This window comes from Microchirus variegatus, assembly GCF_963457635.1.
Source record: "Microchirus variegatus genome assembly, chromosome: 9".
Taxonomy (NCBI): Eukaryota; Metazoa; Chordata; class Actinopteri; order Pleuronectiformes; family Soleidae; genus Microchirus; species Microchirus variegatus.
Genome location: NC_139810.1, coordinates 16094332 through 16118960, shown reverse-complemented (window position 1 = coordinate 16118960; position 24629 = coordinate 16094332). Strand labels below are relative to the sequence as shown.

General features: G+C 40.9%; 1 protein-coding gene across 1 annotated transcript in view; it reads right to left on the bottom strand.

Annotated features, from left to right (window-relative positions):
• sema3h (sema domain, immunoglobulin domain (Ig), short basic domain, secreted, (semaphorin) 3H) overlaps window positions 1-24402 on the bottom strand; it is a gene marked incomplete at both ends in the record, with an annotated part of 51697 nt that extends 27295 nt beyond the window's left edge. The window contains 2 exons of the mRNA XM_083895330.1: window positions 3906-4060; window positions 24300-24402. Of these exons, the coding sequence (XP_083751456.1) occupies window positions 3906-4060; window positions 24300-24402 (258 nt within the window). The remainder of the gene's footprint in view (window positions 1-3905; window positions 4061-24299) is intronic.
• Window positions 24403-24629: the final 227 nt, after the last annotated feature.

The window sequence follows — 24629 nt, the reverse complement described above, 5'->3', positions numbered from 1 at the left end:
CAACGCAAACACAAATCGTGACAATTCTTTTTAAAATATTATCAGGTTTATGGTACGGTTTTGTCCAAGCAGTGATCGCTTGATGCCGTCACACATTACGAATACTTTTTTGCTTCAACTATATAAATATAGCAGTAGTGTTCAGTTAAATGTGGTTACTTATAAGCATTATACACATTGATGTAATTCACATCGCAGTAATGAATTCTACTGCATTTCCTGAAATAAGTTTGGACCCTTGTTGATAAAGTTAGCTGAATGATTTGATACAAATAACTAACCAGCCAATGACGAAATGAAGAAAGATGATTTAAGTGATTTTGAACATGGCATGCCTGTTGGTGCCAGTCAGGTTGTTCTGATTATTTCAGAATCTGCTGATCTACTGTGATTTTCACTCCAACCAATTCGACTCCAGTGTTTACAAAGAATGCTTTGCAAAAGAGGGAACATATAAAGTAACTCAAATAACCACTAATTACAAACAGAGTATGCATCTGAACACACACAACACCTTGAAGAAGACGGACTGCAGAAGTATAAGATCACAGTGGGTGCTTCTTCTGTCCAGTGTACCTAATAAAGTGAGCAGTGAGTGTATATTCAGCAGATGCCGCCGGTCCTTTATGTCTCTGGCTATAAATAATCTGCATTATGGAACATGTGTCAACATCTTCACATATAATTTGTGCTATTTAGAGTTGATGGTGTGGTGGTAAACTGACTCTCTGTTAGGAGTGTTCGGTTTATAGATAAACCCTGACGCATCAGCACTGTAAAGACTTTGTATCCTAATTACGCCAAGTCTGTTATTCATAAGAGTATATTTCCATGATTATTTCTGATTAACATTGAGACTGTTGCAGTTTTGGAAACTTAATTTTCATGATGGAATTTACTGGTGACCAAGAACATTGAGCTCATGTTTCTCCAATTCTTTTCTAGCTCTAGTGTCAGATTTTCTGTTAAATGTCTTTAACGTTTCATATTGGACTTGACAGGACATGATATTAATCAGATGGTTTCTCTTCTATGTTAGAAGAGCACAAACTCTAGCTATGAAGGGAAAATGCTAAAAAAAAATATGTATGGATGCCTCATGTCTTGTTGCTTATATTCCTGCATTGGTATGGTATGGTTCATGGGCATATCATATCATATCATATCATAATTAAACATTGAAGGAAGTCCTGAAACAAAAAAGATAGAGCATACAAAGTATCACATGTTCATACACTAAAAAAAAACAGTTTTAAATCACTGTGGCTCAATAAAATTCACAGGTTGTTTCTGGATCAAATCCATTTGTTTTGAGCCTGTATAAGTGTGGGTGTGTGTGGTGAGAGATTCAGCTCTAATCAGGAAATAGATAATTTCACCAGTGGACTGAAGTTGAGAAGAGAGGGGGAGAGACACGGAAATGAGGCTTAAGTGTCAGATGGCAGTGACATGACTAATCTAAATATTTCCTTGAGTCAGTTATTCCCCCAGGAACCACAATGGTGGAGCAGAGATGGAATCAATATGATAAGTGATCATTCCCACTTATCTCTATGTACCACATGACCTAAAATTAACTCTCTTTTCCCTTTAGATCACGTCATTTTGAAAAGGAAACCAGCAAAGTTTCTGCAGAATAAAGGACAACCTTTTAACAAAGTGCAGGTACTGGTTCTCAAGGACTCTTTTAAGTTTTTTGTTGGGTTTTTTGGGTTTTTTTTTTACATTAATTTGCTTTAAATTAGAAAATGTGACATTGGCTCTTGGAATATGATTAATAACAATTGCTGATGCCTCCAGGAAATAATTTGTGGATGGCCAGTAATCGTTCCCTGATGCAGTCATTCCCGCAGAGAACAGCGCGGAGCAAAGATGATCAGATTAGATTAGAGACCATGTTCCCCCTTATCTCCAGATACCAAATGACAGGAGTATGGACCACCACTAAAGGATTCTCACCAAGTAAAGACTATGGTTGATGGAAATAAACCCCTGAGTGAAAGGCATGCAGGCTGTCAAGGATGGGAAAAATGTCTATTAAAAGTCATGTAATTAACTTATAACAGCAGTGTGAATGAATAAAGATGAACAAATCTCCAATGAAAAGCCACACACACTCAAACCCTTAGTGACCCTTTGTTTAATGTGGGTTTCCAGCCGTCGACTCACACAGAAGGAATTTCTTGTAGGGCTTTTAGCCTGATCAAAGAAAATTATAACTGATGACAAACGCGTCACCTTCAGCGCTCTGCCGCTAACTGGGATGGACATGCTCATCTCTCTGTGCCAAAACTGCTTTTACTGAGCCAGTAAGATTGTGTGTATATACTGTGTAAACTTCAGTGTGTGTGTTTGGTTTTTTCGGTTGTGAGACAATAACATAGATGAAACTGGGCTTCACATGGTCTTTGAGGAACACTGATAAGAAGCTCTGGATGTTGGCAGCAGAGAAAATAAACAGAAATGTGGAGAACATGGCACCATGAGTGATTTTAACACCATGAGAGAAAAAACGGCATGCAAGCTGGGACGATATAAACAGACTATAAATACTGTATGTACAAATATATAACTTTACAGCTTGCACAGAACTGAGTTATGATTCCACGGTGACTATCTATCCTTTTGTTGGCTGACTGCCTGGCTGAGTGGGTGGCGGGCCAGCTTGACTGCTGTCTCTCTGTCTGTCTGTTCCACTGCCTGTTTGTCTGCTTCCTTACCTGTTTGGCTCTGTAATAGCCTGCCTGTACGTCTGAGGATGAAGGTATTGATTTGATCTGGCAGAGCAGAGTTATGAAGAAACGGCACTGTCACTGTCCTTGCTGTGACCCTGAACTCAACCCGTCTGGCCTGACAAACCATCACTGTGTCTGTCTGGCTGTCAGGATATTGTGTTACAGCTGTAGCACAAAATGTCAAAAGACCTGTAACCCTTCATCTTTGAGCTTGTTTTTGAAACAAGCGGAGAAACTATTGAGTATCTGCTGGTACTGAGTTTTATTCACCTAGATAAAGGAGCTGCACAGTACACCATTTAAAAGAAAAGGTCAGTAAAATAAAATCCCTCTGAGGCATGTATGTGTGGCACAGTAAACCAGGCAGAGAAGACAGAGCAGCGTGGATCAGAACTAATCACTGTATTAAAATACGACTAGTTATATCCAGCACAAGTAATGTGAAATACATGCTAATATGAGTCTGCTCTGAATATAGAGCCTTGCTAGAGTCTACAGCCGACCTACATGAAGGACATGCTCACTGAAGTAGCTGACAGCCAGCACATGTGGAAAGTATAAGTACACAGAGGAGAGGCAATTGGGGTGATCACAATCTCTATCCAGTATGACACAATAAATCCCCAGTCGGCTTTGATACTTGAGTTTACGGATTGAGAGATCCCTAGTTTCCACACAGATCCATGTTCATATCCATCTAAAAGTTGTGTTTCCTTGTGAAAATGCTGGTTTGGGCTCTGACACACTGAAAATGTTAGTCATGTTTAGATGCACCACTGGGTAACACTGGAGACAGTGGTCCATGGCAACTAGACCAGCTGAATCAGGATGAGCAGCGCTGACGGGCCTCTGATTTTAAAGCATCGTATCAATTAGCCTCATATTACTCCTGCAGTTTAAGATGTGGATATGAAAAAAAAACCACAGCTGACAAGAAAATGTAGTTCACAGAAAATGAAGTTTTGAATGTACACTGCACATTTTCAGTTGTGTTTCTGTGGTCTTTTTGAAGGTGGGAACTTCAACACACGCTTTTGACATATCCATTCCCTGAATGTACTGACATTGAACTGTGTGCTTTGTATACGTCTGCTGTATGTCTGCATCGTACCTTGCCTCAGATGGTATGTAAAGGTATGTGCGTGCGTGCATGTGTCCTCCACTGCTGACCTTGCGTGGGTTCTGTGTTATGTCGTCCAGACTGGTCGACAGCAGGTTATCTTTCATGGCCACATACAGATGCCTCCCATCTTCATCAGGCACCAGGGACTGGAGGTCACCGGCCACTAGGGGCAGCGTCAGCAGGCGGCCATTCTGGATCAGCTCTGATAAAAGAGGAGAATGCAGTTTTATTTTTTGTCAAAGCTATGTGAGCCAAATACAACTATAACAATAATCAAACAAACAACAAATCCATGATCGATTACTGGAATTTTGAAGGAACAGTTCATCATTATGTATATATATCTTAATTTACAGAGCAATTTCTGAAACCAATGTTAGAAATGCCTCATGATAATGACAGCATTCATGTCAATCATTCATTCCCAGAGACTGGGTTGGGACCCACAAATGGGTCGTGGGAGATTTGTCTGGAGTTGCCAAATAATTTAGCGGGATATTCTGCAGCCTATTCTTAAGATTTATGAGTATACGCATATCACATGCATAAAATGAATATTGTGGTTCAGGTACTAGAAATAACATAGCTGTTACGGAAATGACTATAAAAGTAGCCGGAAACATTAAGGTATACACAAAATTTGATTTTCATGATTTATATTGTTAATTGAGTAGCAATAGTCTGCCATCCTTAAAAAAAACCCATATAAAAGTTTAGTAGAAACACTGAAACACAAAACAACAAATATAAACTAACAGGGCAACCAATGAAAGCCAGAGCAGGATAATAAATGCAACCAATAAAACAAAATATAATAATAATTCAACAAAAAACATGTGTGCAATAAAACAAGGGAAAATCAGGAAGGGCCCTGTGACAAAACTACGAGAGAAACATTAGCTTGGCTCCCTCCAAAGTAAAAAAAAAAAATACATTCTAAACCTCCAAAGCCCTCTATTATCTGGTTTAGCCTTAGCCTTATGAACTCTTGAGAAATCCATTAACCTTAATAACATAAAAATGATTATTGAAAACATCAATTAACTGTTAGTAAATGCTTAAAACAACATTAAGTAATGACAATTAATGTGCCCTTATTGTTAAGGGTTAATGCCAGGTGTTTTAAACTCAAATCATAAAAGGAACAACAAAAAATACATAAATGAATTTAGACATAGCAATCATTGTTGTCTATAATCCTGACTTGTTTTAAATTACAAAAAAAAAAGTTTTTGTAAGGACAACAAACAATCAGATAAAATGGCATAATCAGGCAAAGACAAACATTGCCACACTTTCAGTATCTATCACACATGCGCATGTGCACACACACACACACACACACACACACACACACACACACACACACAGGATGCTCGAGTCAAAATAAATAATCCAGAGTGTATCTTTTGTTGATAAACAAACACAGACAGTCGCACTGCAGATGAACTACATCTCCAGACAGATTTTACGATTACAAGGAAACCTGGAAACACAGGTAACGAGCGCACACATTACTAAATGTTTTCACTGAAAATGATCTTGCACAGTGTATACTACACAGTATACACAAACTATGAAAACTATAGAGTGGGAGATCGGCCGCTGATAGCTGAGTCAACAGGCTTTGTGCAGTGACAGTATCGTCTATCGCAGCCTATGACACAATTACTGCGATAGCAACTCTCATATTGGACCTTCAAAGTGTTCAACAGTGGATTGGACTGGGCATGGACTAAAAAATCTAAAGACATAAACAGACAGTATATAGGCTTAAAGTAGCATTAGATATAACTTCACACATTGGTAGCTCCAAGGAACATCACAACTAAGTGTTCTTAAAGGGGTCATATTATACCCTATTTCTCCAAGTTAACCTAGTTCCCTGGTGTCCTAATGAACATGTCTGTGACCTTTGGTCAAAATACCATAAGGATGAAGCACCACAGCAGTTCAATCACCCTGCCAAAACAGCCCTGTTCTGAACGCTCAATTTAGTAGTATCTCTTTAGGTCCACCTTAAAAGAGCTAACAACAGTTATCACTTGGAAAAGTGATCAATTGCAGGATCTAGCAGGCACATTGCCGTCATATATAAAATGTATCCACTGGACAGATAAATCCTCTGAGGCTGGAAGTTTGTGTAGGACTCGAGACAACAATTCCAGGAATTTAGCGCATTGTGACTTACCAATGAGTGCAGAAGTCAACATCCGCAACGTTTTATCTCCTGTACTTAGACTGAGGAGGACCACAAAAACATGAGTGAGTCATCTTTTTTTACTTCTTTGCCGACTTGATAGGACCTCCAAATAGAGTCCCAAATGTAAAGATTTAAATGATTAAAAAGCTGATTTTGCATAATATGGGACCTTTAAATCAAATTCTAAAACTGTGTACTCAGGGAGATGATTGGAGGGCTCATAAAGAAATTAACAGATCACACTGCATTGTGGACGTGTGTGGAAACTTTTCAGTGGTATGGATGTACATAAAAACAAATGAGTAATAAATAAATACAGCAAACTTCTTACAGTATGATGGCAAAGGGATGAACTAAAATTTAGTTCATCCCTTTGCCTCTCATTCCTTAATGTTCTTAAGTATTGGTTCTTGTAACAGACAGGACAACTGGAATATAGAATATATTACAACTTCAAATTTACAAAAATATGGCCAAGTGAAGCTGTAAAACACAATATTGCTTTACATGAGGACATTTAAAAAATAAAAACATTTTTTACAAAAGACTTAGCAAACTAAGCAAACACGACAAAACAGCAGCCACTCATGTGGTGATTCTCCCTCTGCAGTGATGGATTACACCGCTCAACCACACAGAGCGTTTCTTTATGCAGCTGACTGTGAGCTGACAAAAGAACTTTAACTGCATCACACGGGATATAATCTGGTTAATATTGCATATCATATTACGAGGGTATGAATTTCCAGCTTGGGTGGTTTCTGTACAAACCAATCATTCAACCCATTTGTTCATGCTGAAGTGAATTTGCGACACTCCACACAGGAATGCTCCACTGCCTCCATCAGATTTATGCTCAAGTTCTTCAAGAAATACATGGGCTGCCAGTTTGTTCTAAAGTGCAATTCATATTGAAATGACAAATATTTTTTTAATTAGCAAACCACATTTATAAACCCACAAAGCACCAACTCTATCCATCAATTACTTCAATTTGTTTGCTGATATCTTCGTGTGAGTGCACTTTATTCTTTCTATTTTGTTCAGACGGCCTTGTGTGAAAAACACGTGGCATCGACTGAAACTGCCCGCAAATGGCAGCAGATGTGGGATCCAAGTCTATAAGTGATGAACGACTGTGAATACATTCAACACTTCACTGTCTCTGCTCTTTATATGCTACAGTATGCATCATGTTAGTAGACACATGGGCTTAATAGGAAGAAGAAAATTAGGATGTGGTTTATGAAGGGAAGAAATAAAAATAAAATAAAAAAAAGACATGAAGAGCTCAAGACAAATTCAATGTGAGGGGAAGTGAACACTAAGGGAGAAGAGAAGGAAATCAAAAATATGTTAATGGTTGTGAAGAGGGGTGGGACACTGCTGAGATTACTACGAGCAATCTGAAAGACTGAGGAAGAAAAGAGATGAGACGCTGAGAAAGAGCATGGAATGATGATGAGAGACTCCAAGAGAGATGCCAGGCGGCAGACTGGGGTGAGAAAGAGGCGATATTCACCCAAAGGATATTTATGTCAATTAGCTCAAATTAACACTTGTCAGATTAAGTGAGAACTAGTAAATTCACTCAGATACAAAATAACCAGAAATAACTGCCAAAAATCATGACATGAATACTGAGAAACTTTGGTCAGATTGAGAATGCCTTTAATACCAAGTGTTGGAAATGGGTGTTGATGTGATGACAGTTCCAATCTATTCTAATCTAAAACCCAAGCATATTGCTAAAACACATATGATAGAGTTAATGAGGATGTGACCCTAAGAAAACTCCCAAGTGCCAAGAAAACTGTGTATGTATTCAAGTGCCAGGGAAAACCCTTCTGTTACATAGATGCATTTGAAAATGATGAATTACCAGAACGCTCTCAGTGGAAGTATTCTGGGCACGTCCAACTATAGGGAAATCCTCGAGAAGACCCTGCGCAAACTGAGGGAATTAGGTATGCTGCCTGATCTTGGAACACCTTGGCCTCTCACGGGGAAAAAAAACTGTAAGATGTAGTTGGGTAGAAGGACATCTAAGCTACTTTATCCTGCAGCGATCAGCCGGTATAGATTTAAAAAGGTATTATGCAGTGTCAGTGACAGTGTAAGGCTTTTTCAATGTCTACACAGGCTGCATCTACGCACAGCACCGAGTGCGACTCAAATTATGGTCAGTCGCAGTCCCTTCATATAGAATATAAAACTGAAAAAAGTTTCAGGTCTGCTCCTCACTGCACCAACACTGTGGTCACTTTTACCACAAGGATCCATTCATCCATCCATCCATCCATTATCTACCGCCGGAGGGTCGCGGGGGGTGCTGTGCCCTTCTCAGCTGACATAGGGCAATAGGCGGGGTACACCCTGGACAGTTTGCCAGTCCATCACAGGGCCACATATAGAGACAAACAACCATTCACTCACACTCTCATGCCTGCGTCAATTTAGAGTGACCAATTTACCTAATCCCCATATTGCATGTTTTTGGATTGTGGGAGGAAATCGGAGAAAACCCCCACACACACGGGGAGAAAATGCAAACTCTTTGCAGAAAGGCCCTTGTTCCAACCAGGGCTCGAACCCAGGTCTTCTTGCTGCAAAGGCGAGACCGCTAAACACTATACCAACCATGGGCCCCACCACAAGGATCATATAACAAAAACATATCCTCAGACAATGATACTACATTTTTGGTGCTTGTTCTCTTTAGATACTATACTCAGGCTCGGCAGGTGTATTTCTGCTCCACAGAGTTGCACAAATATGGATGTTCTTTCTCCAATAACTTCATTTGTGTGTTGTGATTCTGCAGTGTGCTTTAACCGGTAGCAGCAGCAGACAAAGACGGTACAAAGAAGTCCACACAACTTTGCCCAATTAGCAAGCTTCACGTCGCGAGCCCCTGTGACTTTTTACAGTTCGTGCTTGGCATGTGATCACGTGATCCGCATATTTGCCAATGCTCACCATGTGCAGAGAGCACAGGACAAAACAAAGTGATTGCACATTTATTTGTTTGTTTAGTTGCAGTGGTGACCGTGTGCAGCTTTGTTGCCACACCAGACTCAGCTATAAGCTCATGTTGTCTCTGGGCAGGAAACACAGAGCAACACCTCTGCTAGAGAAGACAACAGTCAAACAACAAACAACATATCTCAACATTAAAATGCAACAAATATTCACACAGAAATTTAAACATCACCTGCTGTTCAAAACTAAATATCTTTGTTTTTCACTGTAAACATAAGGTATGCACTAAACGGCAGAGAGTCTGGGTAAAACAACACAGAGCGACAAAGTCAAAAATAGAGGAAGGAGGGGGAGGATGAGCATATGAGGAAAAATGACACTGCAAAGTGACAGCTAGATGAAAACGGTCTGATGGGAGATGACAGATAACTAGATGAGAAAAGGAAAAATGTCAAAACTTGACACGATGATAGACAGATGAGGATAGGGAGGAGGAGGAGCGAAACTCGACAATTGGAATGAAAGAAATCCTGATGGAGGAAATAAATAAATATTGACGGGTGATGATGAGGATAAGCGAGAAGAAAGGGAGTGGGGAAAATGACAGGTGGGGATTGGGTCGATGAGGGAGTGTCTGTGAAAACCATGTTGCAGTGGGGGGGGGGGGGGGGTGATGAGCATATGGGCGGATCAAGGAGGAAGTGAAATCAACTGGAAGAGGAGTGTGATGGAAAACTGTTGTGTCCTGGAAAATGATGGATAGAAAATGATGGGCAGACCGAAGAAAAGGGGGGTAACAAAGGCAAATGAAAAACGAGGGTAAAGGGTGAGAGGAGAGTGAGGGAAAAACAATTATATGATGACTGAAAAATGACGATTTGCTGGTGGAAATGGTGGCAGATTCATGACACACACACACACACACACAAAAAAGCTTAGAAACCAAGTTGACAGAGTGGAAGAGGAGGGAGGGGTCGATACTGGAGACGCGCAGACATTCGGGCGAAAACACAAGAGATGGATGAGCAGAAAGGAAATGAGTGGAGGAAAAAAAGAGAGGAAGATGAGAGGCTCAATGAAAACAGAGAGGTAATCTGAAGCAGAGTGACAGTCACAGCAGGAAAGTGAAGTTCTGCACACTAAAGGCAGACAGAAGAAAGTTATGCTTTGGCTCAGTGGGAAATCTCTGCTCATTACCCACTGGGTGTATTCAGAAAACGGTCAGAGAGGTAAATCGTTTCGCTTCACACTGATCTCGGCTTCATTAGTCACAGTGGGTGCATCGGCAGCACAATAAATTCAATAAAATCGGGACTTTTCTTCCTGGTTTGATCGAGGCTTATGATTTGGTCGCCCTCGGGCACAAACTATTCATGTCGAGCTTTTTCCTGAACAATTCTACAGCAGCCTGTGAAAAATACTGGACAGATAGATTCTGGTTGAAAAACAAAACAAAGCAAAAAAAAACACATCTCTGCTTTAACCTCCGACAAAGAAGTAATGATTAAATTGTGCGAATAAATGTTGTCGTAGATGTGAGTCAAGCAGACTTACTATACTCACACGTTAAAATATGATAACACGTCAATAACACCTGCACTCTTCCTGCTATTGAATCTGTCATGACAAGGATCCATGCTGCTTTGAAATGAGCTTTTCTGTTTCTCATTGAACCTGCGGTATTTACACTGGCAGCCACCACACATTTTCTTCTCTAATTGTTTAGAGTCTACTCCTTGCTCTCTGCAAAACACACAGCTTAAGTGCAAGTAAACACAAAATCATTCAACTCTTTTTAAAGCAATAATTTAATGGGTAGTTTCTGCCGTCTGCCTGCTGACCTTGTTTTGACAGCACTTAAATTCCAAGCATATCATGTTTTCCGCATTCAAACAACTACAACCCGACCACTTCCACTGTCTCCGAGTGCCTGAGAGCCTCACTCTAGCCTGGGTGGAATTCATGTCTCGCTTTGCCTCCTCAAACATCCCAGCACTTCATTTGAATTACATTCAGAGTGCGAGCCACAAGAGCGGTATGACCTTGCTTAATTCAATATAAAGTGAAAAGCTCAGCTTAATTGAATGTGAAACCACCTCTGCAGTGGAAACACCAGCGACGGTTCGGCATCTGTTCATTTCACAAGATCCTATTGCTTCAGTCAGGCTGAGATAAATCCAGCTCACATCCTCACTTCAGGGTGCATTAAATCAGCATTATAGCAGGAGGGCAATGACACCCAGATCTATTACAGGGAACAGAAACTGGCGTTGTCAACACACATGCATACCCAACTCTAATCTTAACCTAGCCACCATTCAAATCTTAGCTTTAAACGTTAAACCAGGTCCTCAGAAATTAGGTTCTGGCTCATTAGGACCAGCTTTTGGTCTCAACGAGGGACTACTGGTCAGGACAACGTCAGTGATTATGCCACAAATGACAAATACAAGTACACACGCAGCGACAAATCTGAAACAAATTTAGTTCCACAGTAATCTCCACCAACATCGACACACGTCTGCGTTTGGTTACAACTCTGATTTTCTTTTTTTTGGAATATTTCTCCCCACTCATTTCCAAACATCTATCTTGACCTCACTGTATGAATGATGAATACCTCACAGTATGACACACACATTCTTTTTCTCCACCATGCGTGCACACAAACACACCCCTAACTCTGTGTCGCGAAACACCAGCTGCACCCACCCCACCCTTACTCTCGGGACAGTTGCCTTGGCAACAGCGACCATGCCGACATAATTTGTGAGGGCGTGTGTGTGTGTGGTGCGTCGAGGGGGTGTCTCTTGGCCTTGCCCCCACTCCCCATCTCTATCCCTCTCTCACACACACCTCATCTGCACACAGAGGGCAGTTTGAAATAATGGAGTGTTTTTCCACGACATCAAAGTCATTTAGATGATGACACACACAGACACACACACACACGCTTCAAGATACAAAAAACATCATCTGTGGCAAGCAGCATATCTGTCACAGCCATCCTTCAACAGGATGTTAACACATCACAAAAAAATGGAATGAATGCTTTGAGAAGTCTTCCTGAATTTTCAGCATTCACCAGAGGTAGTTTGAGATAACTTTATCGACCCAGTGGCAATCTGTCCTCCATCCCTGCAGCCTTTTTGGAAACTCTGGATTAGAATTGATTTTTTTTAAAATAACTCCTAAGGTCCCCATTGCCGTCAATTTGTATTCAAAGTGGAAGAAAAAACAAAACACAGAGCCTTAAGTAGTCGGTGAGCATCTCACTCACAAAGGACTTTCTCAGAATTCTCAGTTTTATAAATGTCATTCTGTAGATATGCCACGCTTTCGTCACAATACTTGGGTGTCGATTCAATTCTGTATTGTGATTCTGATTTACTGCGATTCTACAAGATTTCAGAGTGAATATAATGCATGCGTTGTGATAAACTTTCAAAAACACAGACACACATACACCTTTTATACACACGCGTGTCTGGTGAAAGAAGCCATTCTTATCAGCATCAAGCTGACAGAAGGGTCAGCAAGGGTCATGACCCGTGATCCCAGCCAATTGGCCTTTGACTTCTGTCACTAGGAATCAAAGATAAAAAAAGGTTAAGCCGTAAAAGAGCATAAAGGCTAAGACATAATCCTAACGACACATGTGCAAACCCACACACCGAACCACACATGCTGCAAACGTCTGAGCGTGAATGCTTTCTGATTATCAGCACCTCTCTACGAGTGTCGGATTTGTATATGCACAGTTTTGCATAATACAGTATGTGTTTCTGTGTGCGTATGTGTGTGTGTGTGTGGGGGGGGGGGGTGAACATTACATTAAAGGCTGCTGGTCATGGGAGCTCTGATGGACGTCGATGTGATTAGAGCAAATGTGTGGCGTGTGATAGAGCTAAGCACATTCCTGCTTTTCACCCACATACACTTTCTCAAAGTCTTTCTCCCTCACTCACACACAGGTGTTCACTCGGTCACACAGGACGCTCATGTACTACATGTGTTTCCTCACATTCAACAAACACACACACTCAAAAACCCAAAACAATTAATTCATGGAGGAGCTGGAGCCAATCCCAGCCGACACAGAGCAAAAGGCAGGGTACAGCAAAGACAGGTCACCAGCCCATCACAGGGCCAACATACAGAGACAAACAACCATTCAGTCTCACACCTACTGTCCACTTAGAGAGTCCAGTTAGTTTACTTCTGCATGTTTTCAAGGACGGAGGAGGAAGAAACTGGAGTAACCCTGAAAAAACCCATGCACACGCAACTCCACACAGAAAGGCCCTCGGGCACCTTCATGCTGTGAGGCAATGGTGTTAGCCACTAAGTGTAGGCCACCGTGTGGCTTCACGGGCACCATGAATGTAAATATGAATTTATCCAGGCAGGAGGGTGTTTCTGCTGACTCTCTGACACCAGGAAGCTAACAGGAGAATCCTCAGAGAGTCTCTGTGGTGGCCCCTGTGGACAGAACAAAGAATGAAGAAGCAGCTTATTGTTTTCATGCCCTTCAAGCCTGGAACAGACTTCCAGAAAAACCTAACCTGAGGTTTGCTTCTACCATAGAAACTGTTGAATCAGGTCTTACAACTGTGTTTTGTACGACTTAAATCGGACCTAGACCGGAAGTTCCAATTAACGCTGTTTTTTAGTGTGTATCTGCATCATTACCTTGTTTAAGAAGCCCTGAAGGTTCAAAACAGTTCAGCCACTGCTGAGAATGCTGTGTTTTGTTGTAATCTCGGGCTCAGCGAGATCTCTGAAAAAACCCGGTCCGGTTACGTAAACAGCATTTCTCCTGAACAGCAGATCGTCCTGCTCTGGGCACTAGTCCGGGCACATCCGGTTGCGTACATTGAACCGCAGAAGAAGAATAACGTCCGTTGTGGAGGTGTTTCGCGAGCGACAGTGTCTTCTGACTCTGGGTCTGACTTGTTTTGATAATGAGTAGCAATGCATCCACCGTTCCAGAGGGGGGAGCTGCGCTTCTGAGAGCGGGTGTGCTGAATATGTCACTTCCGGGTACTGGCCAATCACAAGACAGATGGGAAGCTGGGGTGAGAGTTGAGTCTGAAATATCGCGGCTGGGGAACAGCGTCAGAAAAGAGGATTTCTATCGGCTCGTTTACAGCAACTAGGAGGTTTTGGACCATAAAAACAAGTTAATGTATGTAAGTAGACCTCCATAACTAACATATATGTGCAACAGGACCACTCTATGTGAGCTTTAATAAGTTCTAATAAGTTTTAAATGACATTGCAGACTTGAACTCCTAAAAACAGAGCGCGCGCACAAACACTTTGCTCTGCCACAACATTGAACCAGGCCATTTGTTTTTATTGTTATGGCAGATTGGTGTAATTCTGCAACAAACTGTTGCTTCCATATTGATAAGAAACTAACAGAACGTTTGAGTTGCCTTCTGTCATCTTTGGGCTCAGCTGTGACTCAGATAAACACATGTTGAATGTCTGCTCTTCCCTGCTGGCACCATGATAACACATTGGGAGTGATCAAAACCAGCTGACCTGTGCACCAGTAGGATGTTTTCAAGTGTTATTAGTGAGCAGGCATTGCTGGATTATTCTTAACAATCAAGTTCTAGAGAGGAAACTTTCCTCACTGACTTGCAACTTATTTAAAAGAAGAAAAAAAACAACATACAAACGACAAACAGAACGATGTCAGTATCAAGCCTCTCTTTTAATCGTCCCACTCATGGGAATGAATGATTGTTATTTTCCGGATGCTTTACAGCTAGTTTTCCTCTCTAAATCCAGCTACACTTACCATTAATCTATCCAATTATTCTTACAGCCTACAGCACTGTCCATATGAGCGTATTTGTAAGCTACATGTGTGTTATTTCGCCCCTGAGTCTGTGTTCGCTTCTTTATCCATCTGTTCGTCTACTTGCTGAGCCCCGGGGAGCTTAAGCTGTCTGGTGCAACGTTCCCAGGGGGAGGACTTTGTTGGCTGCGCCATCAGACAGGGGGTGGCGATGGCGGAGGCGAGGAAACCGGGGCACATTTCCTGTGGAAATGGGGTTATCACTTCACCAATTACTGGTGCAATTACAGCAGGAGGCCGGCAGAAGCCTGGGAACAAAGCCCATAGGCACACAAATGGGCACTCATGTGAAGACAAGTGTGTGCACACAGAAACAAATATTTCTAACACACACACACACGCGTCCAAAAACATGCAGGACTATAGAATCACTTTCCTTTGCCGTTATGCCAAAATCAGACTACACTGCATCAATGATGTGTCTCTGATACTTTTAGGTGTTCTTGGTGCCTTAAATTGCTTCCTGTGACATGTCACATGCTGAGCGACTGTCTACTTTCATAACATATTACACTGACCGTAACAACAGATTTGCTGCACCTGGCGCTCAGTTTCACTGACAGGGTCAAACGTCTTCAAATTCAATTTGTCAGTGCCACATTGTGTCATGTCTGCCTGCCTCACCAACTGTCTGACTCAAACTGCAGGTATAAGCCTGCCTTTGGGTAGCTACTTCAGGCAGTATTCTCTGACCCTTCCATTTCCTGTCTGTTATCATTTCTCAAAATCATCTTGGATATGGATCGGACCAAGCCCCAAGCCCCAAGCTTCACATTGCAGCCGAATCTCACACATTTTGAGAAAGTGAAACAACATTTTATATTGTTTGAAGCTTGTTAAATGTTTATTACCGTCTTTTCACTTTTTAGTGAAGGTGAGCAACTTCCTGCGTTTAAATGTAAACACTGAAGCTAGTTCCCAAGTTACTAAAATTAATGGGGCCAGGACGAAATGCTTTTATAACGGTTCTATTGTATCTTGTATCGCGATGTTTGGGTGCCAATAGCTGCAGGGAAACACCGTTTCTGTGCATCACGAGCTAGATGATTGGGATTGTTGAAGAAATATAAACAAAAGAGGGCATCCTGCAGTGCAGACTTAGGAGATAGGAGTGTCTAACCTGAAAGTTTCTCTGTTTTGTATCGTGGTTTTCTTGACTTGAAGAGTGTCCTATAGTAATGTTCACTACATGTATATAAATTGACACTTCACTCCATGCATTTTGTTCACTTGTTCATCTTATTATTCGTCATGGTTTAAAATCTTATATGCTCAAGCCTTTGAGCCCACACACACACGCGCACACACACACACACACCCCGCAGTAAAACAGACGTGCCCCTGGACTGTGTCACCGACAGACCAGGCCCACGTGAACAGCTTGACCTTCCACCTCAACGCTTATAATTATTCATCATCATCAGGCTTTTGGGTGTGTCTCTGTGCTGCTACATATACACATTGTTGCCCATTCACCATTGATTTTTTTTTTTTTTTTTTTACTTTAATTCATTTTTCATCTTTATTTATTGAGGAAAAGTTGCATTATTTGTTGTCTCTGCTTCACAATCACATTTACATGATGATTTACTGTCTCCCCAAATCCTATATCTAAATATATAGCACATGAAGATAAGCGTGGAGTACAGCTTTCAGATGTGAGTCTGTATCACGTGTCCGTTCATGCTGCTGAGGCTGTGAAGTGGACGAAGCAGTAACTCTTTGAAGACTGGATCGTGACAGATAATGGAGAAATTTACTTCTGTTATTCTTTCAAAGATTAGTTGATACCCGCTGCAGCCACACCATCGGTCTGGATTAAGCAACATAAAGAGCTCAGTCAACACTTTTGAGAAGATTCTTTACGTCCACTCCAGAGTGAAAAATCACTGCAGTCTTTAAACTGTCTGTGGCTTCTACTTCTTGGCTCAGCCTCAAAGTATGTTAGACGTACGGCTTGATCTGTGGGCATTTGCTTTGGCAAACAGACAGCAACTACTGTATATCTTTACATCTTAAAAATGAGCAACCATTTAAAAAAAAAGGGGGGGGGGGCTGCCCTTTGAACGTTATGGATAGCCATGATGTCTGCAGTTCAGGTTTAAATTTACAATCAGCTGTTAGAGTTTAATTTATGACTGATCTCTGCTTTAAAGCCAGGCCAGATGATGATCAGTCACCATACATCCTCTCTATTTTCTGATAAGTCCCGGCCGCATTTAAACAGGAAAAGGAAGTCCGACTTCCAACCTTTTGTGGGACTTTGTCTCATCTTCCCATCACTGACAAAACAGCGACAATCACATTCTTCTGGTTAGGTCTTGTTTACGCTGCCCTGGGAATGTAAGATCAGTAACACCAAGGATTAAAGGTGACATGTTTAGGGTCAGTAATCTTTTACCATGTCTTTGTTTGTTACACTTTTTAAAGAAATGTGCTTTCTTCACTCTCAAATCAAGGATGGCTCTTGTTGTAAATTGAATAGACATTTGGTGCCTTTTAGGGAATGCTTCACTCAGGGAGATCACAGCTTGCAAACTTGGGACTTCAAACATTATTTATATGTCTTTTCACCATGAAAATAATCCTAAATATGTTTGTTGGTTGTTTGGCACTTCTCTGTTTGATCTAATGAATTTGAAGTGATATCTTAAACTGACTACATTTTGCAGTCATTGCACAATAAATTATTTCAGGATTAACACAAATGTGAGATTTCACAGCAACCTTTTTTGGAAGAATAGGTGGCAGATGGATGTCTATTTAAAGAAGAAATCTCTCGGTATCTGCTACATCTCTACACGCCCTCATATTTTGTAGCTTGAGCTTGCCCTAATCTACGGCTAATGAGGTAAACTATTGGACAGAGTCAGTCCTGGCACTTCTGATCCGTCTGCTTCTGGCTTCCATGTGGCTGAAAGTCAAGTGTGCCTTTGTGGATTAAAGTCCCACATGGAACTAAAGTGAAAGGAATGCTGTGAGAAATATACTTCCGGAAAAAACATGGACACCCACGTCAGGATCCCTATGGCATATGGAGTTAATGATATCAGTGTCTCCGAGTTTGTACTCCTTGCAGAGACAATAAAGTTGAACCCAATGTAATTGATTTTGCCTAGTCTCATTAAAAATAACTAAAAAAAACAAACTTCCAGTGAATTCAACTTGAAGTGATGACTTTACTCATGTTAAATGCCCTTGTTGCTTGAGTAACAATTCAGCAGTAGAAGTTACACTTTTCTTGCATCTTGTTATTGTTCTATAAAAAAAAATGCTGACGCACATTTAGAGGCAGAGAGAAGAGGTCAACTCAGCTACAGTCAGCCCTTGATTATTGTCAGCATGGCAGATTGGAGCAAATTAATACTTTGGGGAAATGGAGGAAATATGAAGCTTGAGAGATTTTTTTTCTTAATTACAGGCTTCGGGCTAAAGATAGCCCCTGATATTAACACCAGAAACCTCACGAGGGTAAATTACTGCATGTCCACTGTTGTTGGGAGTTGTTGTTGCCAAAGCAAGGAAGTAATTGGACTCGTTCCACTGTCTGTCAGAGAGGAGAAAACCCTCAAGCACGGATTATCCATTATTTAGGTTTTTTTTTGTTTTGTTTTTTTAATGTTTTCGTGCAAACCTACAGTTTTCTTGCACTGCTATTTAATCACATCCATCAAATATTCTGGGACTTATACAGCAGGGGAGACAGAACTTGGGTTGCAATATAATGATCTTTTCCAGTGTCTCTAAATAAGTCAACGAAATCAGGTCTTCTTGCAGAGAAGATACCTGTCATACTAGAGTTTTTCTGAAGTTTAGTACAGTATGAGCAAAACAGAACAAATTCAGCAGTTACAAGCAATGGCTACTGCTGCTGTTAAAATTAATAATACAAATGATCCTGGTTTTTATACCACATAACTCTCAGGAAGCCCGGCCCAGAGCCTGGAAAGCACTGGCCTAGATAGAAACAGATCTGAAAGAATAAATGAATACTGAAAGATCTCTTGATTTTTAATATCACTCCAGAGGCTTTTGTACTTTATAAGTACATGGAGGGAAAGAAAGGTGAGGTCAGAAAAAGAGGAGGAGAATGATACTACTTACACAAAGAGCAAGGTTTTACTTTTTAACTTCAACCTCAACATTATGGCATATATATATAAACATTAAATGCACAGAATTAACAGCAGACGTGGTACATGTGGCCATTAATCTGTTAAGATGTTCACCTCTGATTATAGTTTGCTGAATTTCTGACAAAGAATATCAAGTTCTTGAAATTAGGCCATCCAAAATACAGTGCGATTACACTGTTAAAGTGCAGCGACATATTTCTGTGTCAGAGAGAGGCTCAAAAGACAAATATTTCTAATTTATGTTTAGAAGTGCAAATGATTCGCTTGTTTTTGTACTCTGATTGTTGGATCAATAAATACCTGTTTGTAATTTCATTCCATTGGCCAATAGTTAATGTGCATTTATAGAAATAGACATGACATATTTCAGCTGAAACTTAAGTTTTAGACAACTCATAAAACTACTGCTAAATTAAATAGTAATTTATGTAAATTCAATTGAAAATCACAGTGAGTTACGGGGTTGTGGAGAAGAAACAAGCCATTCAAAGCATACAGATTTAAAAGCTGGGACAGTGACAACTGCTATTCATTGCAAATATCGATTGCTTTGCTGCCCAGCACCCCCTGCTGATACCAACGTCTGGCAAAGATCCTCAGTTGCAGAGCCTGGTAAATGCACAATTGCCTGAATTCAAGAGAGGCCCCAAAAATTGTTTACTACACTCAATGATAGGGAGGATCTTTAAACTAGGTGGAGGGCAAAGAAATGATGTGGTGTACGTATGATATACTGCTATTTATTCAGGTTTTACAAGATTTCAAATGTATTCTACATTGGAGTGGCCAAATCAGCTGACAGCTGCTGGTTGGCATGTCTGTTGACTTGGTTTTCTCACTGACAACACAGCTATACTGCTCCATGGATTTGTGTAGAGGCAGATATCTTTACTGTTGAACTGGTTTAATGGGGGAAAAAACAATAAATCACAACCTGCAGATAAAAAAAAGGAGACCGCCACACTGAAGCTTTTATATGGGTGACACATTTTCTTCTGCGCAGAAACCGACACACTGTATAATTTTCCAGAAATGCACTTGAAGGTGGACACTGATGAACTTATCCACTGTGCAGTATAACCAAGCAGTTTGTATGCTAATGGAACTCATTTACATTTACATAACAATTTGGGCATTTGTCCATAAGGACACAGCAGGACGAGTTTAAATTGCTGCATTCAATTCATCGCAACCGACCGGCAGCCAGAGGGTCAAAGGACAGATCCCAAGTCTCCACTCACACCAAACAAACTCATTTGCAATTTAATGCAAAACCATCTCTAGTGACTGATTAACAGTAGACTGTTATGTGCAAACCAATTTACTAAGTGAATGCTGAATGAGGAAAAAACAAAGTTTCTCACCAATTTAACAAACTTTGGAAACATTCCCCAAGTACTTCAGGGAGTTTTATTCTGGGATTATGATTCATCTTAATATTCTTGTTGTTAAGCAGGTGCTGATGAAGCCTTAATAGCCTTTATTGTGTATGTGCACTGAGCATGGACATGTGACACTCTCATAAATATATTTTTGTTTGGATACAAACACTATTTTCTTGTTGTGTGTGGCAATGTACCGTCATTTAACGGTCTGTGTGTTTGTGTTGTGTTAAGAGTATAGTGCTTTTTTTGTGTGTTCTTCCACACGGTATCTGTGTGCAATTGTTAGAGGAACACAGCTCTCTCTCTCTCTGTGTGTGTGTGTGTGTGTGTGTGTGTGTGTGTGTGTGTGTGTGTGTGTGTGTGTGTGTGTGTGTGTGTGTGTGTGTGTGTGTGTGTGTGTGTGTGTGTGTGTGTGTGTGTGTGTGTGTGTGGTACTGAGCCGATATCTCTAACTGCCATCTTTCATCTAGAAAATTGCACTACCATTGGTACGCTGGGATAAAGAGGTCATTACACGTATGTGTGTGTCTGTGTCGATAATTGCTCCATATGGGTGACATGAACTTTCAGTGAAAGATAATTTAGTCATTAATAGAGATGGGGTTAGGCAGAAATCAGGCATATATTCAAGTATTTGTTGTTTTTTTCCAGGCACATGAAGCAAGAATACTGATCACAAGACGGCAAGGAATAGTGTGACCTTGGCTGCCGAGACAGAGACAAAAACACTGTGAAATGCAAGCCAGTATAATTTTCGGACCATCGAAGAGACACATTTTATTCTATGTCTCTTATGGATGGTAAGAAGACTTCGAATAGCACATGCTGAACTGGTAACTAATACTAACATGCCCCCAGTAAAGGCCGCACTTCACGTTTTATGCAATCTGTCATGACTGCAATACTAACAATGTATGTGGAAATTGCGAAAATGTCAACAAACTGCATCATCAACAAGCCCCAGTGGCCTAATGGATGAGGCACAGGCCTCCTAAGCCAGGGATTGTGGGTTTAAGTCCCATCTGTGGTGACTCCGGTTCAGTGAAACTGACCTGGGGCCCATTACCCAGAGGTCCATTCATCCTATACTGTCAGTGTTTTATTAACAACTCTGTACTCATGCTGGAACCTTAATCAGGATGGATGACAAATCAAATGAGATAGGGATGAAGGCATTTCACTGTAAATTGGAGAGAATGAGGCACAAAAATCTAAAGACTTCAAGAATTCAGCAAAACCATGGAAGTAATTATGAGTAATGCTCCAAGAAAACTTATGCCAGAAACCCAAAGACAATAAATTCAGCAAAATTAAGACTGTTTTTGCCTTCTTTTTTTCCCCTGTATCATTTCTTGTGTAGGATTTTTTCACCAAATGTATTTTGGAGAAATGCTAGTTGGGGGGTTCTTCCAAGTAAAAGATGGTATAGTGTGGGACTGACACATCTCCAGTTCATCACATGGTGGGGACTCACAATCTCTACATTCTCTAATTACAGGACATTAAGGGGAAAAAAGTGTGTGTCAGACTAAAACCTGACTTTTAAAATGCACGTGAACATGTCAGTCTGAATGAAAGCGTGCTAAATTGAATTTGCAAAAAGTGCATGACCACCTACAGTTGGACCAGAGGTAGATTTAAGCTGGCCTGAGTGCTCTGTGCATGTGCCATAGTTCTTGACTCTGTTTATATGCAAAAATAATAGAAGAAACCAGTACACATTACTCTGGCACACTGTAACCTGAGTCAGAGACTGCCTATGCTATGAAATATCCACAAAATAGACCCATAAATGTCCTTTAAACGAGTCCCAGTGGCCTAATGGATAAGGCACTGGTCTCCTAAGCCAGGGTTCAAATCCTACCTGGGGTGTCGCAGCAAGAGTGACACAACAGAAGCAGGCTGGGCCCATAACCCAGCAGTCAAGGTCTCAAAACCATCCACTGCCATCAGTGTTTTATCAAAAACAGATTGGTCATACTGATTAACAAACTGGTTTGCCAGAATGCTAGATCCACTACAAACAGTTACATACAATAAAGGACAAAAACTACACTATAAAATTAAAGTTGAGATGGTCTTTCTCTCAGTTCTACACACACACACACATCTATGCAAGTATGTACACACATGTTCAAAAGTGACTGTAAAGAGAAATACAGAGAGCAGCACTGACACACATCCACACACTCATACGTCCACATATAAATAAATGCTCAAGGACACACAGGAACACATAGGTAGTTCATCAGCTCGTCAAATTTCATTAGGAGTTCAATTCCCAACTGGGACCATCCAACAAGGATTCTCTTCACCCTCTCGTTGTAAATTCTAGGTCATGATTAGTCGACATCAGCCTTCTCACATCTACTTCACAGACCCTGCACTATTCTGTCTGGGAAATGTGATTAAAGGGATATGATTTCATCATGCAATAACTAAGGGTCTGGACAGCTCATTAAACCTTTAAAAAGGTAAGCCAGGAGGGCAAATGATCACACCCAAACCCCACATTTCTTGTTTTCAAACATAAATCATAGCATAAAGTGTCAAACCTCACAATTTTAGAAGTGTGATTCTGCTTCGGGACTACTCACTGCATCAGCAACATTCTTCTTTTTTTTCTTTCTACACTGTACAGCAAGAGCACACCGCACCCCACTGCTGCTCCCAGAAGGGTAACAAATGCCAACAACCACTGGAAGCTCAGCATAAGCTTCATGGGTGCAGCACCACTGCTCACCCATTAAGAGGACCAGTCGACTCCAACTCAACTATGAATCAAGCCACTGAAGATGGAGCCAGTGCTCCTCTTCATCACCTGCATGTTAATCCAACCACATGTGTTAAATGTAACCTTGCTGCACAATGGCGGTGCATGAAGAAAAAGATGAAAACAGAGGGCGAAATACACCAGCACGCAATGCATGCCAAGGTTTTCCACCACAGTATGAATGCTAATTGAATTATATCTCACTTTGAGTTTTTTTCCTTTCCAATTTTGTCATTTTGTGTCTTCCACAAGCCTCTGCATGGAATTCCCTGCGGTGGACAGTGGCCAGGAGCCAAGATACAATTTAGTTGGTGGTGATCTGGATCTGGGATTTCTGCCAACATATCATTATTTCTTTGGCCATAAGTGAAAAATAATACACACAGACATTTGATTTCAAACCCTGGGGGTATGGGCGCGTTTCTGTTGTCAAGGAGTCAGTTAATTACAGGAGATTACCCTTTGGGTGTGAAACTTTACATATGCTTCGGTATAAACGTTTGCTATTGAGCGCACATTTCAGCCACAGAGGGTATGGATGAAAGTTTTAACAGACGTGTAAAATGCAGGTTCATGCTAAAATTACTGCCCAAGTATTAACAGGAACATGAATTTTAATAGGCCATCTGATTAAAGGGTTCAACTTTAGTTTTACAGACTCGAATGAAAGACAAACACATTCACATAATGTAAAGTCTGGCTCAATTATGAATATATAACATAACTAACATGACTGAGAGTCAAATAAGCACTTCAATTAAACCAGTTCTTGAAAGACACTAAAACTAGTCCACTGCAATGTTACATTTAGACAGGCGATAAAGAAAGATGGACCAAGTTAGACAGTGTGAGATGGAAACAAAAAGTGAAGGAGGAACAAAGAGGTATTATATGTTCTGCCACATATTTAATGACTGTGTGGGGGCAGTAATAGTAGAGGAAAGAAAAAAAAAAGAGAAGTGATGTGTGATTACCTGTGTGAGTGTGAGAGCGAGAGAGAGCAACACTTAGGCATTAGACATTAGGAGAGAAAAAAAAGTCTTGAATACTAAAATCATAAGGCAGAAGGAAAACAAACGTTGCCCCTTACCTGAGTGTGTGAACTGCAGTCTTGGCTGAGATGCTCTCCATGCCCCTGTTAAGGTGGCCCCGAGGTGGGCAAGCAGCAAGACCGCTGTCACTGGCCAACACATCCTTCTCTCCTCACACACACACACAAATACAAGAAGCTAAGTGTGAGTCCAGCCTTCAGGCTACAACAAGTGCAAAAGCAGACAGGGCAAAAAAATTCAGTCCAAAGTGCTGCTGTTGTTGAAAAAAAATAGACGTATTTTAATCTAATTATAGTGTAAGTCCAAGTTATAAAGATCCAAGTAAGTCAGACTGGAGTAACTCCAGATCCTTCAGATCATGTTCTCAT